Raw genomic sequence first — 16,880 nt, 5'->3', positions numbered from 1 at the left:
TCAATCTGACGGAATGGCCACTTTCTCCAGTGGAATATTTGCTCAGAAGAACAGATCTGTTAAGTCTTGAGTGACGTTATGTCGCCGCTTAATGCTGTCTTTTCTCCTGCCGACAGATGATTCCCTCGCGATGTTGATCTTACACCTTAATTCAGTGGTCTCCGACCCTGGTCCTGGAGAGCTACAGGGTCTGCTGGTTTTTGTTTTCACCCTAAAATCAGCACCCAGTTGAGACCCAAGACACCAGGTGAGTTGAGTTAACTGTGTGATCAACTGCTCTAATTGATTCATGAAGTGCACTAAGAGTCACTATGAAAACCAGCAGACCCTGTAGCTCTCCAGGACCAGGGTTGGAGACCACTGATATGGCCTCTTGAGATTTATTGATAAATTGCAGGTTGTGCAAAATAAATTCAATCCGCTGGTATGCAGTGGACCAGGCGCGTACTGCTTCGCTCGATCGCTCAAAGACATGCTGTCCACAGCATTTAGCTTTCCATCCATGCTCACTTTCCATTCTCTGACTCTCTCCGCATTAGATCAACTCATTGTTTGCATAAACGTCTCAATTAGAAACTCTGTTGAACGATTAGTCATTTGACTGTGCAGTTGAAGTGCCTTCGGGGACCTCCTGGAGGATAACTGTTGAAGTGCAAGTTTAAATCCCTGCAGGTCACATGGTGGAGGCTGCAGTCATGTGAGTGTCTAGCACTGGGTCCAACCTGGTCTTGAACACGCCAAGGGTACCTCCGGTTTCCCCACCACAGTCCAAAGACATGCAGGTTAGGAGAGTCTAAATTGCCTATAGGCATCAGTGTGTGATTGAATGGTATGTGTATGTCCCCTGCAATAAATTGGCCAGGGTGTTACTATTACAGCCACTCCCTGAATAGAAAAAGTCAGAAAAAAGAATTTAAAAAAAACTTTTTAAAGTGCAACAATTATTCCCCAAATGTTTCAGTTGCAAACCTGACCTGTGTCTGAAGCATGCCCTGTTGAGTCAGGATGGTCAGGATGCATTCCCCAAAACAGCCTTCTGCCTTGTTTCATCAGTCCGCCAGCTGATGTGTGCCACCAACCAGTCTGCTGATCTGCACTGCCAGCCTGCTGATCTGTGCATCCAGCCTGCTGATCTGCGCAGCCAGCCTGCTGATCTGTGCCTCCAGTCTGCCGATCTGCGCAGCCAGCCTGCTGATCTGCCCAGCCAGCCTGCTGATCCGCGCAGCCAGCCTGCTGATCTGCGCAGCCAGTCTGCTGATCTGTGCATCCAGTCTGCTGATCTGCGCAGCCATTATCTGTTCAAGACCTGGCAATTATTTTTTCAGTCTCTGGTTATGAGTCTCTGGTATTCATCTCAAAGAACCATATATTCTACTATGTTGAAACCTGCACTGCAAGGGGCATTCAATAAAAAATAAAATTAATTGCATTTTTGAAAATACTTTCACTGTAACATGCTGTCGTTGTCCAAGACACAAAATATTATGATACAAAACAGTCAAGATAGCGTTGAGCACGGCAGCCGAGTTTGGAGCTCCCAGCCTGCTTTGTGTGTCGTTGACAGTGCAGCACTTTGTTGATTTCAAATGCTGCATCGTGTTGATGTCTAATCCTGATGTTTGAGTAGTTATTTTATTCATTTTATTGTGCAGCTACTGCCTTGTTGAACAGTCCTTCACTGAAGAAGTTCACTCACCTTGCATACATGTGTAAACTGTGACAGTAGGTGACAATAAAAATTTTTTTTAAAAAACTTGAAACTTGGAAAAAATAAAAATAAGCAAAGTTGTTTTTTTTTCCCTGCCGCGGTCACAGGAGGTTATGGCAGATGACTCCTGCACATTTGTGTGGTAGAGAAGGCCGCCGACTTCAATCAACCTGATGAACCACAGTCGAGCAAGGAGGGGAATCATAAGCTGCTGATTGGCTGTCACTCCCTTGGCAATCGCTATGGCCAATTCTGGCTCGGCCTGCAGGACTGCCTGGCTGCAGTGGGCACTTGCACGGCCTGGGTTCGATCTGGACCGTAGGAGGCATCAATCACTCCAGGAAGAAAAGTGCATTACCTATATATGCCACTGAGGAGCTTAGGAAAACACCTTTTTGAATAACCTATCTGCGGGAATGCAATGATGCTACACTCTGTTGTTCATTAAGACCTTTGGGAATTAATGTTTATAGTGTGAAAATCCTACACGCTGGTCTCCATTCTTTAATTTAATCTATGCTGCATGCCTTTGCTGGTTTTTCCACTTTCCTCAGGATTTAACAGTATATATGTCATATTGTGGTTGAAGCTATAGTCCAAATAATAATATTCAGTGTCAAATAATAATATTGATTATTCCTTTTCATGGAGGGTTTGTGTTCACATCCGGCGTTATCATCGTGCATATAATTACCACCCCAGAATCTGCATTTCCATGTGGACAATTTACACGATACTTGTACATGTGCCGTGTAAATTGCAGTGAAGTGCGGCGTGTGCTGGAATGCCATGGTAAATATAACTATGAGGGTGACAAAAAAAGTGCGCTTAGTGACGTTATTGCCATTGCGCAGTGTCCACAACTATGCTCTCCAGTCGGAATGGGGCTTTAAAGGGATTTTTGCCACCGCGCTTCTTTTTTGTGCCCTAAAGTCAAAACAAAATGGCGTAGTGCACACTAGCACTGTCCTCTGTTCTAACGTTTGTAAAGTGGTGGTGAAATGTAAAATGAAGGAAATGTAACTGCGTCCGTACTACTTGCACTACGGTAGCATCCAGGGTGTACACATGATGATGCGCAGAATGGGGAGGTAGTAGTCGGCTGCAGTCAGTTGTGTGTTGAGTTCTGTTCTGTTCTAATTTTCAATTTTGGGGTAATAGGGGAGAATGAAAGAGGTCTTCCAACAAAGCGGACGAAATGATGAACGGCGCTCTATATATTTCGTTCTTCCAAGGTCAGCTTGAATCCGCATTGGAGCATGTCGTGCAACTTGCGGTCCAGGAAATAACCAAAACCGTGGGGTCGAGCTTGAATTCTATGTTGCAGGAAACGACTACCAAGGACCAAGAAAACCAACGACTAAGGTTAAGGCTTCAGTCACGGCAGTCTGACGGCGTTGGAAATGCCTCCGTATCCAGCGGCAGTAAAATGGAAGGGAACGCGGCAAACGATGGGACAAAGAACCTGATACACACCCCCAGCCTAAGCTCTGAGCACGCTGTGCACACAAACACGCACTGGCTGGAAGAGAAAGGACGAGCACTGGGTGAGTTTATTAGCTATCTAGCTTGGTATAATATAGCGCTAGCTATACGATACATTCATACTGTATCGACTCTGTCTTATAATTGACTCAAGGCATCTAGCTAACTGTGGTATGTCCGATTTATTTTTAACCTTGCGGAAGCTGCACAAATGTTTACCTTTCGTTTCCCATACATTTATACAATTAAGCAGTTTCGCGTGCACGGATAACAACGTGTTACATTGGTGGAAGAAATTTAAAAAGTGTGCCACGACAGTAGCTTGCTTTGTAGTTAGCTGGCGTTAGCACGTTTGGAAGCGCTGGGTGGCGATGATGGACACGGCTAGCTAACGTTCGCTAATTTTACGTTGATTAGCCTGCGAGGTAACCGTAAGCTAGTTTGCGAATGGCTCGAAATTAATCTGTTAACCTTCTATTGGCTTAGCTATGGTTGATATGAACGAATTAAACTATTAACAAGCTAGCTAAAAGTTGGATCATTAGTTACTATTGGGTACAAAGAAACGGAGCCCAATAGCGTGTCAGCTATCTTGCTACATGTTTACGCGCCAATCACTGGACGGTCTTGAGACCTTGTGGCAGCGCTAGCTAGCTGAACTAAATCACCGAGATGAGTTGCTACCCGGATTCTTTAGCTAGCTGACTGATTTGGTAGTCCCCAATCTGAGCTGTAGCCCTGGGCCGACATTGCGTGTTGCTCTTTTGTTCAGAGTACATCTTGCCAGTGAGCTATTTGGCTTATGTCATTGCTCCATTGATTTAAATCTGCATCTGGATGTGATCTCACGTGACAAGTCGATAGCTACCATAGTTAGCCATATTCGCATTTCTGCAAAAACGTGGGTGTGTTCCTGTGGTTGGGGAAAACACAGCTAACGTTATGAGCTCGTTAGCTAGCTAACTTGCCAGTCTTCCGCGGTTTCTTTGTTATACTAATCATCATAGCTAGCCTATTGGCGTAATAATAGGCAGTTGTTTTCTGTTATTACGTTTTATTTATCTTTTGCGAAGCTCAAGAGGATCACCTTTGTTTTTGCCATAACGATACATTACACACAGTCTTTGTGTTCTGTTCTTAGACATTGCAGGTGTGGCCGTTATTGTAAAACCATTTTTTTACCCCGCGTTTTAAGTATTTTCTGAGACCCTTATTAAGAATATCCAGTTGTGTTCGTAGGTCGGGATGCGGCTGTGACCTTTTGCGTCACTTTTCACGCTGCAGCCTGCCGGCCGAGCGGCGCAGCCGTTGCGTCTGAGGAGCGCGCGTACTGCGCAGTTGGTGACAGCAGAATTGGTGGCTCAGAGGAGATGCACTTGTGCGCAATTCCACTGACTGGAACTCACAATTTTTACACCATCCTGGTGGACTGCCAGCCAGTGGCAGAGCTGGCTGCTGGTAATACTGTAACTGTAGGCCTGAGGGTCCCCAATCTTACCCGAAGATGGCTGGTGTGTGGGTGCAGGTTTTTGTTTTATCCCAGCACTGCGACAACTAATTAAACTAACTAATCAGTAGTCTTCAATCAAGACCTTGATGAGTACAATCAAGTGTCTTAGTGCTGGGTTAGTACAAACACCTACACCCACATCAGCCCTTTTCAGGCAAGGTTGGGGACCCTTGCACTATGCAGTCCTTGAGGGCCACAACCATCCCTAAATTGTGATTTAGAGATTTATGAGAGAACTGTGGTGTCCCAACAACATTCTTGTTTAGGGCCACCAAAACCCTAGGGCCAGCTCTGGACAAAGGCACTTGGGAGTCTCACTGTCAGGGTTTACAGTAGATTGTGTTAAATCCAAAAACGGGTACCTTACGTAACCATGGCTACATTAAATCTGTGTCCTCATTGGACAGATGGAAGTATTTCTGGCCAGCATTAGGTTCAAAGGGCTCCTGGAACGCTTCTTTGGAATTCTGTGGAAGTTCCAGCAGGTGTGCTGCACCTAACCTTGTGTTCCTTCCACAAGTGCGAGTTTGACTGACAGTAATTGCTATGGAATGTGTTTTCAGACACGCTCAGTCCTCATTTTTGTCCTTCCACTGGAAGGGGCCACGTGTGGTAAAGGTCAAAGGTGATACGCTTGCTTTCACCTGGCCACTGATAATAAAAGTTGCAAGGTTTATCAGGTCTTTAGCAATGAATTTCCCCCCCAAAATTATTGGAAGTTAACCGAAGGTTTGAGGCAGCGTTGAAGGATTGGTGTTTCACTTTCGTAGAGCGTTGGAAAAGGTTTGGCACAGATCTAGCGCAGAGACTCGGATTTCTTGACGGCGAGGAATTCTAGAATGCAAAAATGGAATATTAAAAAAAGAAAAGTGGGGGGGGACTTCAAATAGTCTATTATCAAAATGGAAAGGTGCTCAATGTGAAGTGGCTTTCATGTCCATGTAGAAGAAAATATTTTAAAAACTCCCAAGACATTCAATACAGAATAAAAAGATTAAAAAGGCTTTATTGTGTGGCTTCATTGTGATAGAAAAACATACCGAATGTATTATTGAGTGTGTGGCTTCATCATGATAGGAAAACATACCCAATATTATATTGAGTGTGTGGCTGTGCCATGATGGAAAAGCACCCAGCATGCTTATTCTGCCGACATATGTTCATGTTTTTTCTATCATGATATAGCCAAAAATGTAATGCTTTTTAATCTTTTAAAATGTATTTATTTTTATTTTTGGAGATTGAGTGCCTTGGAATTCTAGAATGCAGTTGCTTCTCTGGTCTGCCTACCTGATGCCCTTAGCCTGCTAGGGAGGAGGTGGGTGGATCTGGTGTATCCACATCTGATCTGTCAATCGAGCTGTCAGGCCTAGGAGAAGAGGCAGGAGAGATGGAAAAACACTCCTAATCCATACTGATTTGAGCCAGTCCGGGTTTTAATGTAAGCAGGGCTGGTGTAGCATGGGGTTTCCCCACTTGGCAGGTTACAGTAGAACCCGGACTGGCTCAAACTGGCATTGGATAGTGATGTTATTTTCACTGCAGTGGTTGTGGCATTTTGTGTTTTGTGCTGTGACATATCACAGGATTCTGGAAGTCTCCTGGTGCAGGCAATGCCTCAGATATCCTATGGATTGAACAGAGGATCGCCTCTGTGTTTCTGTCATTGAAAATTATCTTTTATTTTCCTTTCTCTAAGGTAAAATATTCCAGTTCGATTGCTTCTGAATGTATGTGACTGTAGACGGTACAGCTGCAATGGATTTTCTGTCCTTGAGCAAGCCTTTGTGAATATTCATAAATTGTTTCATCACCAGAAACGCCCGTAATTGTGGATGAGAGCAGACGGAACGCAGAGTCTGGCCATCTGGTTATTTTATAGTATCTGTGGCAGTAGGCTTTAGTGTTCTGTGCCAGCATCCCACCCCTTTGAGACATAGGAACGCCTGGCTTTTTGTCTTCTTAGAAGGCAAGTGGCCTACTACAGCCTTATCCAACAGAAGAAAATGTTCTCCCCCCTGAGTTTCGCACAAACATCACACAATGTGATATTTTCTTGGCCAGTTATTATTATTATTTTTAAATGTATTTATTTAATTTAATTTTTTTATTTAATTTTGTTTTATTTTATTTTGTTTTATTTTATTTTATTTTATTTTATTTTTTTTGGGGGTAATACCTGGCCTTACTTGTAACAACGTGATCAGTGACTTCCTGTAAACGCAGTGCTAGTCCTTTGCGGGCGTGGTGTTAACGTGGTGTACGTTAGCCGCTAATCCGCCTGCCTAATTTATTGGTGGCTGTTCTGCGAGTGGTGGGCTATATGTATTCAGCACACCTCCCTGCCTGGTGGTTTAGTGTGACCATTTTGTTTGGTGTCAGCAGATTCGCCCACGTCAGCCTGCACATTTTGCATATATATGTATGCTTATATATATATATATATATATATACACGAGTGATCCGGGACGGAGTATAAAAGTAAAAACTAAAGCATAAAACCCCAGGCCTGCATGTTTAACCAAAGACAGGATGGAAATATGTGGTGTGAAATAATAATAATAATAATAATAATAATAAAGTAAACTAGAAACAGAACGGCCACCCTGATATTATCTGACTGAATATTCAATAGTCTTTGATCTGCATAACAAAGCCGTTCCACAGTTGGGTTTGTACTGCATTTTGCGACGCAGTGGGGGAGGGAGTGTAGATGACCTTAAAGTGACCTTTGGCCTGTGTGTGAGGTATTGTATGTAGAACAGAAATGTACAGGCTATCTGGCTGCGGAAGGAAGGACATTTTTTAGAAAATATTGCTGTGTGTTTACACAGTCTGACTCGCATTCTAATGCAAAAAAATAAAAATTCATCCTCCTAGGCAACGGGAACCTACTAATTATAGATCTTGTATATGTTTGGTTATCTTTATTTATTTATTTATTTTAATCCCCCCACCAGGCCAGTTAAAACTCGTGATGGAGCAGGTCCTGAAGTTCGCGCTCGCCGAGCTGACGAAGATCGTGGAGGACAGCTTCGACGACCTCCTGCAGGAGCTCCTGAAGAAGGAGAAGGAGAACCAGAGCCTGAGCGTCCGGGTGCAGAGCGAGGAGGAGGAGCGGGGCAAAGAGGAGAACCACACGGGCTCCCCCTCGCGGGGCTCCCGGGAGCGACCGGAGAGACCGGCGGGCTCCCCGCTGCGCGGAGCCGAGGCCCTCCTGGGGAAGAAGGCGGCTGAAACGCCGAACGGTAACGGCCAATCAGATTAGATTAAGATTAACAATGATGGACTGCCATTTTTGTAGTCATTTTCAAGTGCTTCGCTGTGAGGGGATCGGGAGTGGGGGTGGGGGGACTCACCCTATCTTCTTTAAGATTTCTTGGATTTAAAAAAATGCATTTAAAGCTGCTCAAACTGAAGGCTGGTATTGCACATTTAAAACCGTTGTGGATTAGAGGTACGAAAGCCCTTTGTGTTCCTCTAGAGTACAAACGGACAAAACTGGCAATACACCTGCACAGGGGTATTTTAAGAACTGATTACGTAATAGTAATGTTCCCTCAGTCAAGCTATTTTGACATTTTATCAAAATGGGCAATTTCTATTTCCTTAGAAATTGCTCAGTCAGTCTGTGATCTTGAAACATTAGTGTATTCTTGTCTTATGTCTTTTTTTCTACAGGATCTTTAAAAAAAAAAAAGGTTTTGATAGCACATTCATAAGTATAATTTGAGCTTCCGTGGGAAAACCTTCCTTTCAAAACGATTAGCCTAAACGAAAAAGAGAACTTCTCTGACCATTTTTCATTGGTCCGAGTGTGCTCACTACTTTTGAGGGTCGTTGGCTGCTATGGCGCGTAGTCGTTGGCTTGTTGTTGTTTTGGTGTTGGTGAACTAGAGAGACGTCTTCAGCGCCGTGTTTTCTCCCCGTCCGCGCAGTGGCGGAGAAGCAGACCGTCCTCTCCGTGACCCAGGACTGGGTGCCCATCCTGGACAAGGTGTTTGGGCAGAAGTGGTGCCGCGACCTGTGGCAGGTGAAGGAGATGGGCATGGCGGGGGGCGACCTGACGTCCGTCATGGCGGCGGGGGCCTTCCCGGATTGCATCATCCAGGACGAGGAGGAGCTGCCCCTTGCGCCCTCCGGCCTGGCGGAGGCGGGGGAGAACGGCGGCACGCCACGGACGCCGCAGACGGGGGGGAGGCCGGCGGCCGCCTCCAGCGCCAGCGCTGCAGGTGAGCGCCACAACCCGGGCTCAACACACGGGGGCGCTGTTCTCTGAAATGCCGGGCCCAGATTTTCATCACTGAAACTGCAAACATCCCCCTGCCCCCCACACTTTTGGTCATGGGACATCATTCAGTCAGTGAGTCACGGCTTTTGTGACTTGTTGACTTGTTAAAAATAAAATGTTTTTTATTTTTATTTTTTTTTAAGGAAGAGCTGACAATCCTGCCCTCTGTTTGCCAAAAACGGGGCGGGGGAGCTGTGCCTTCCCTTTTGTGTACCGTCCCTAATTTTCATCACTAAAATTCAAATTCATCCAAAACCACTCGCGTTTGGTTGCCTGGCTTCTTTCGCTCGGTGTGCGAATGAGTCAGAGCTTCTGTGGTTCAGAACCCAGCCTTTCATTACAGGTGCGCGGTGGGAAGCTCATACAGCGCGTTTGGTCACGTGACATCTCTCAGAACAATGAGTCGGTGCCTCGGACCTTGACCTTATCAGGCAGCGCACGGTTATCTGAACATTTCTATCAGCGAAACTGTGCACTCTATTCACACGTAGTGGTTGGGTAGCCTCTTTTAGCATGTGGACTAAAGCTCTGGTCAAGACGCTAACCGTAGTGCTATCATTGCTAGTGCATATTCTTTTTGTTTGTATTTTCTGCTTAAATTCAGACGGTAGGGAAAGCAGAGAGGGTTACAGATAGAGAGGGGATGGCTGTTGCCGGAAGTGCCAGGGCAGAGAATCAAACTCCGAAAACGTGGAGGGATTCATGTTTGGCATTTGGATTGTACCCCTCACAGCTGAACCCTGTCATCGGTGTATTTTCACGAGTGGAACTGAACAGTCACACCTGTGCTCGCATCGCTTGATGACTTGGCTCTTTTGTGGTGCAGAACCTGAGTTCCTTGTTTTTTTTTTTTTTTTTCTCAGTTCATCCTGCGTAACGCATCACGATCGGCTCGTCAGACTAGAACGCGGCAGCGAAAACAGTCACGGTCTGGCACTGTGGCATGTGGCACTGGTTGCAAAATTTGCTGCCAGATTGGCTTTAAAAAACTCTGGATTACCTGCTGGCTAGTGTTTGATGGTAAAAGGGTTCCTGTGCAATTGTTCAGTATCTCTTCTCAGGCTTAATGTAGTGATTAATAGGGAGATAAGATAGATCCCACCAGACCTGGGTCAAATACCTATTTGTTTTGGATTCAAATAATTTTCTACGCTTTCCTGATCTTGTCTGGTGTATTGGAACCAATGAAATACCTTCAAAAAGTGCAAACACCCCGCCTTCTGGTAATATTGGCGGGCTCAGTTACACCGGGCAAGATCAACAGAGCACAGAACCGTATTTGAATCCAAAACAAATAGGTATTTGACCCAGGTCTGGTTCCCACATCCTTCTACCATTAAACACTACTCCGCAACAACACAGCCTCAGCGCAGGTGTCCGGTGTTTTATTTATTTACTTAATGGCGGTCGTGTGGTAGATTTTGCATACCGCGGCGCCAGGCCACGGCTGATCTCACAAATCCAGTTTTTGCGCTGCGCGAGCAGCGCTTATTATCCGCGGCATTCAGAGGCCCCGCCCACCAAGTCCGTCGGCGTTCGGAAGCGAGTTCCGCCGGCTCGCGCTCGTCTCCGGCCGAGCCGCGCGGGCGCTGCGGCCCTGGAGGGGGCGCTGTTGCGCTCGTTTAGACGAGTGTAATCGCGTCAACCAAAACCTGTCTCGCCAATTAATGTTTTCAGACCCTTCCAGACACATTATCGCGATGACCTGATTTTAGGGGAATAGCCTGCGCTCAGAAATATCACAGCGCAGTAAGCCAGCCAGTCCATTTAATTCTGTATTTTCTGATCGGATGGAACCGGTTTTGTTCTCAATTTATGACACAGAGCACAGCGCCTACATAACTTTTCCTTTATTTGGGAGTGCACCTCACATTCCCTTTGAAATGTGTTGGTTTTGTGATGATTCATTTGCGTAATTACTCTGCATCTGAAAGACCCCACTTTTTATTGCTGTATACCTCAGGCTTATCTTAGTTTTTGTGAACATCTTCTTTGTCTTCTCCATTTGGAATAACCAGTCACAAGTCTAAGTGTAGAGACAGGAAGCTTCTCCCTTGGTAACCGCATAGACGGGTATGCTGGGCCAAAGTAGGGGTCAAGGGTCAGGGGTCAGGGCAGGATTCTGTACTGCAGACTCTCCTGCTGGAATATTTACCCAACATCTTAAATTCCTGTTTATTTTTCTGTACCAGTGAAGGGGACGGAGGGAGGGATATGAAATGTGTTCAGAATAATTTTGACAAACTCGAGCAGGCAGTGTGAAACTCCGGCCCTGGAGGGCTGCTGATTTTCAGTGTGTTTCAGAACTAGTGATTCATTTAAGATTAAAAGTCATTGATTAGCTAAAGTAGTCACCTTACCTTAATTACTATTTGTGAATTCCCTTGTTCTCATAATCGTGTTTATTGCGCCTGTAAGCTTTGATAAATGCAACATGTATGCCACGTCTGTCACAAAGACACACATGGGGGTGTATAAGGAACCGAACTGAATTAATGTCAGTTTATTTCTCGCTAATGACTGTTGGGTGTTTGAATGTCTGTCGTCAGGGTCCCCCGGGTGCTCCTCCCCGGCAGCCGCAGAAGGTCATCACCACGGAGACGACCTCCAGCTGCGCTCGCCGTCGATGCTGCACAGACTGTTGACCCTGCCGGCGCAGGGCCTGGGGCAGATGCTGTGCGGCGACTCCGGCATGGACGTGCTCCCGTCGCCCGCCGCGGCCTCGCCGGGCCTGCCGGAGCCGCCGGCGGAGCCCCGGTCGCCCCTCACGGACCCGAGCGGGCCGGGCCCCGGGGGCGAGGCGGCGGGGGAGGAGGCGGTGCGGGAGGAGGAGCCAGAGGAGGAGGAGGAGGAGGACGAGGACGGGGCAGCCGCCGCTGCCCCGTCCCCCGCGGCGGGGGCCGAGCGGAGCAGCAGCCCCCCCCCGGGCAGGAAGACGCACCCGTGCCGGCGCTGCGGGAAGCGGTTCGGCCGGCTGCCCCTGCTGAAGGCGCACCAGCAGACGCACGCGGAACCCACGCCCTCCCGCTGCTCCCTGTGCGGCAAGCGCTTCGCCCAGGCCTCGCGGCTGCAGGCGCACCTGCGGACTCACGCCGGGAAGCACACCTGAGGGGACAGGTGGGGGTGGGGTGGTTGGGGGGGAGGGGTTAAAAAAAAAAAAAAAAAAAAAACGGGAAAAACAAAACGGAACCAATCTAGACAGATCTGCAAAAAAAAAGAAAAAGAAAAGCGATTCGGGTGCTCGCTCTTTGTCCTGTATGTGCGTTCCGCACCCAAGAAAGTGCGACGCAACCTGGTTGTGAATTTAGGAGCCGAAAACAAAAAGCACGTCGACGTTCTCGAATTACTGACCCTAACTTCCGATTTCTGAAGTCAATCCAGTCTGAAAAATGGTACTTTTTAAAGGTCTGTTGCTAGGCGACTCAGCAGGCCTCTTGGAGATTGAAGTTTCACTTCCTGTTTTTTTATGGGCTGTTCTCCTCTGCCGGAACCAGAGAAACGTTGCCGCTCGGCGAGCATGGGGACGAGGCCGAGCCGTACTGTAAATAAAAGCATGGGATCATGGAGCTGGACACAGCTTGGGATGAACTCGCACTGTTTTTAAGTGTTGTCTAAATGAAATCAAAATTTCCCATGGACAAAAAAAAAAAACGTATCATGATTTGAAACGATTGTTATTATTTTCAATTTTACTTTTTTTTCTCTCTCTGGTTGTTTGTTGAAAGCAACATTTTAGTCCATCTTGGATTCATTCAGAATGGTTTACTGCCCCCCAAAAAATTATCGTTATTACTATTTAAAAAATGGTTGAGTCTCAGCAGCTTAAATAGTTACTTAAATTGGATTCCGACATCCTAGACCTCGTAAAACGGCAAAGAGGAGGAGGAAGGCTCTTTTACTGAGCGAGCACTTGAATTTGAATTTGCGGTGGAACTCCTCCCACAGTCTGGTGAGCACTGCTGAGATTGACGGGTGTCATAAGGGCTTCATTCTGTAGATTGTGGGCGGAGAGAAAAGTGTGTGTGTGCGGCCCATAAACAGCACTTCTGAAATAACCAGCGTTGGGATCGCCTGTACTGAATAAAGGCTGAAGCAGTTTCCCTGTGACCCTCTCCTTCTGTGCTATGAGCACATAATAAAATGTGTGTCATTTGAAATGGTGCCTGTGTAAAAATCTAGTCGTCCGTCGTGTTCGGCCTTAAAAAAGGGATCTTTTATACATCTCAGCACTGTTGTACATTACGAAGACCTTGCACCTGTGTAATTACCTAAAACTCTGTAAGGGTTATGCAAGTACACTTTGGGCTCTTTCCGATCGCTTACTTTAGCTCCTTGCTTCCTTTCCTCGCTCCTTAGCTCCAACCATCGGAGGACGCAAGGATAGGGTGTTAAGGAAAGGACGCGAGGAAGGGAGGAATGGAGGAGACGTGTATTAGGCGAATGGAACGTCCTTGATCGGTCAGGCGTCAGTTTGAATTTGAACGAAGTGTCGGTAACGGATGTGGCAGGTGTGGAGAGGATCAATCCGCAGGTTTATGGCAAGCCGTTTTAGCTTTAATTCATTTTTAGAGGATATCACAAATTCAATTCTAACTAGTTGGAATGCAAATTCTTGATATCAGAAATTCAATTGTAATTAGTTATAATTCAAGCGTTTTCCCCATTCATTTCAATGGGACCTTTCATTTTTGATATCAAGAATTAAATTTTAACTAGTTAAAATACAATTCTTGATATCAAGAATTCCTATTTAAACTAGATATCAGTAATTGAATTTATGATATCTGAAATTATCATTTTAACTAGGTCAAATTCCAACTTCCATTGAAATGAATGAGAAAAATGTTTTCAGTCTGACTAGTTAAAATAGAATTTCCTATATTAAGAATTGGCATTTTAACTGGTTGTTAAAATTCAATTTCCGATATCAATAATATGCATTTTAACTATTTAAAATCGAATATCTGATATCACAAATACATATTATAACTAGTCACAATAGAATGCAAATTCTTGATATCAGAAATTCAAACTAGTTAGAATTTGAATTTGCGATATCCTCTAGAAATTAATTAAAGCTAAAATGGCTTGCCGTACAGGTCGACCGTTTATGTGTCACGCGTTACGGTAAAACAAAACAAAAAGTTCTGCAAAAAACTCGCTCGCTTTTCCTCGCTCAAGAGTTTTTCAGGACCCTCCCAGCTCCTGGCTCCTTAGAGGATCATTTAACCTGTTAGAATGTCCTTAAAGATGGACAGGCCAGACCGGATAAAATAAGACATTGGATTGAGCCCATTGTTACACAGTACCCTCATCCTGTAGGGAAGTGATATGTGTTTATGTTATATATAGTAATTACATGTGTTGTTATGAACGTCTTGACGCAATATGACAACAACCCCTGTGTAATGCGTTGCGTATACTTGGATGAAGCTCACTTACAGCGAGCGCGTTGTAATTATACAGGTCCAAGGCAACAGCAATGTAAAGTGTCATTATCCACGTGTTTGCCTATTTATTTTAATTTTTAATTTTTTTTTGTACAAATGCTGGTGAGGACTGTATATGTCTGTGGCGAGAGGACGGCCGCTCTCTCACTTTGCTTTCCGTGTCAGTCGTGACCGTAGGACGACGCGCGCGTCAAAAGAGCCATTTTCCCTCCGTTTTTACGTCAGTCAAGTCAAACGTGATCCGCCTCCACTGACTCACTCATCATAGGAGCATGCCTTCATTGGTCTTGGTCAGCTAAAGTTTAACTGTGCTCAGTATTTTTAAAAGGTGGCTGTTTGCGTACTTTTGTCTTGAGCGGCAAAGTTAGATAAACCCTAGAAAATATTGATATGTTATTGATTTGGTAGTTTAAATATTAATATTGATCTTTTTTTATTATAGTGGTTGTTTACTATAGGTATAAAACTGACTTTGTTTTTCGCAGGTTTTTGGCCTGTAAAGTGCAACGGATTGCAGCTAGCGATGGCTACATGTTTACACAATTATTCATCACCATTCCTGTGTTACACGCTTAAATTTGGCCTCTGGGCCAGGATGCCGGACCACAACCCCCCTACTTCGCAGAATAACAAACAACGGACTTTAATGAGGCTTCCTTATCAATTCTTCCATTCCTAAAGTTGTAGACTACCGGTTCCTTTCCATCAAAAAAAAAAAAAAAATCAAATCCGATGGTTTAAAATTTAAGTTTGCATGAGGAACCAATCAATCAGTTGTGACTCTTAGGTGTCACATATGCAAGGTTCCAGGATTTCTTTTCATAAATACAACCAGAGAACAGCCCGTTCTTTCACTGAAGGCCACTGAAGCACAATTTTTACTCTGAGAGAAATATAATAATTAGGCCTAAACTCTTGGCCAGTGTGCATATAAATGTTGGTTTGGATATGCAAGGTGGGGAAAAAAAAGGCAACAGCAATAAGCAAAATTTAAAAACCTAATGCTAGGAAAAAGAAAATGCCCTTTTTTATATTTAATTTAGGTTACTCATTTCATTTTTGTATTTTTATTTTTTATTGTACTTTAGAAACACTTGTTCAAAATTTGTAATTAGACTGTAAACCAGGAGGTGCTGTTGGCGAGAATATTTGAAAACCTGAACTTTCATAATATTTTTCTGTTTATTTGTGGGTCCCCCCAGTGTAAATATTAGCGTCGAATTAACATATAAAGTGGTGAATAATTAATTCTGTGCTTAATAGTTCATCATCCAGAATGTAGATTACACCAAATGATAAACGGGCCTATAAAGGGGCTTTTCATTTCATGTTTGGGAACGTGGGGACGTTCCGACCTATGTGAATAAAGTTTTACAGGCTATTCCACCATAACGGTAAGACTGTCGAAGAAGCATGATGTTATTTTACATCACATGTAAGAATATGATACTGGTACTTAGTGTGACATACCAAGGTAAAAAAAATAAACATCAAAAATGATCTCATTGCCTTTATTTCAAAGTCACCGTCATGGTCGCTGAACACAATGGCGCCGAAACACTCTTTAAGTAAAACAAATGACATGCTGTGATTAAAATAAACAAGACAAAATAAACCCATAAAGTTTAGGCATTTGGCAGATGCAATTATCGAGTGTAACAGATTACATATTTGCATACAATCCATTTCTGTTGCTAGATATTTATCAAAACATTTGAGGTGTAAGTACCTTGCTCAAGCGTACAATGGCTATACCCCAGATAGGAATTGAACCTGCAAGCACGGTTGCTTGACCATTATACTATACTGTCACCAAAACAAAAAATTAAATATTTAAAGCAGGGATTTTTGTTTTGGGGAAATTACGACAAAATAAGAACATTTTGAGAGAACCAATCACATTAAAGATCCCACATTTAAGCCTGGTAGTTCTATAATAGTGTGAACACTAATGAAGTCTTGTTAAAGCAAAGTTGTAGTAAGGGTGGCTGGGGACAGTGGGTGGTGAGGGAATGGGAGAGGATGTGTACAAGTAATAATCTAAAATGTCTTTGTTCAAATGCTAGAAGTATAAAAATTATTTTTTTGGATCTTGAGGTTGCGGAGAATAGCGGGGGCTATGACATAGTTGGGATTACAGAGACATGGCTTGGGGAGGAGGATGGGGATGAATATTATATAGCAGAGTACAAACTCATTAGGAAGGGTAGATCCAGTAAGAGAGGTGAGTGTGTAGCTGTCTGTAAAATAATTTTTAATGTGCAGAAAATTCCAGAAATTGACCAGCTCATGCCTAGTGAAAATATTTGGATGAAGCTCATAGGGGAACATGAAAAGGGCCTTACGGTAGGTGTGTGTTACTGTCCGCCAGCTTCGGACAGTATTGTAAATAGGTAGGTAATATCATGGGCCTATAGGCTATGTTGTACAGCCTTC

At 44.5% G+C, this 16,880-nt stretch overlaps 1 protein-coding gene across 2 annotated transcripts; it reads left to right on the top strand.

Annotated features, from left to right (window-relative positions):
* Positions 1-2,626: 2,626 nt before the first annotated feature.
* si:dkeyp-113d7.10 (transcriptional repressor protein YY1) lies at positions 2,627-15,944 on the top strand. 2 transcript variants are annotated; one of them, XM_064314880.1, is made up of 5 exons: positions 2,627-2,943; positions 3,036-3,255; positions 7,664-7,951; positions 8,642-8,935; positions 11,544-15,944. In XM_064314880.1, exons 2-5 carry the CDS (start codon positions 3,138-3,140, stop codon positions 12,101-12,103), a joined length of 1,260 nt encoding a protein of 419 aa, XP_064170950.1. In that variant the 5' UTR covers positions 2,627-2,943; positions 3,036-3,137; the 3' UTR covers positions 12,104-15,944. The 2 variants fall into 2 exon arrangements, with proteins under 2 accessions (XP_064170950.1, XP_064170949.1); XM_064314879.1 differs by having other exon boundaries at positions 2,627-3,255.
* Positions 15,945-16,880: the final 936 nt, after the last annotated feature.

This window comes from Anguilla rostrata, chromosome 17 (genome assembly GCF_018555375.3).
Source record: "Anguilla rostrata isolate EN2019 chromosome 17, ASM1855537v3, whole genome shotgun sequence".
In the NCBI taxonomy this organism is placed as follows: Eukaryota; Metazoa; Chordata; class Actinopteri; order Anguilliformes; family Anguillidae; genus Anguilla; species Anguilla rostrata.
The sequence above is the reverse complement of the archived record's forward strand: the minus strand, read 5'-3'. Positions and strand labels throughout refer to the sequence as shown.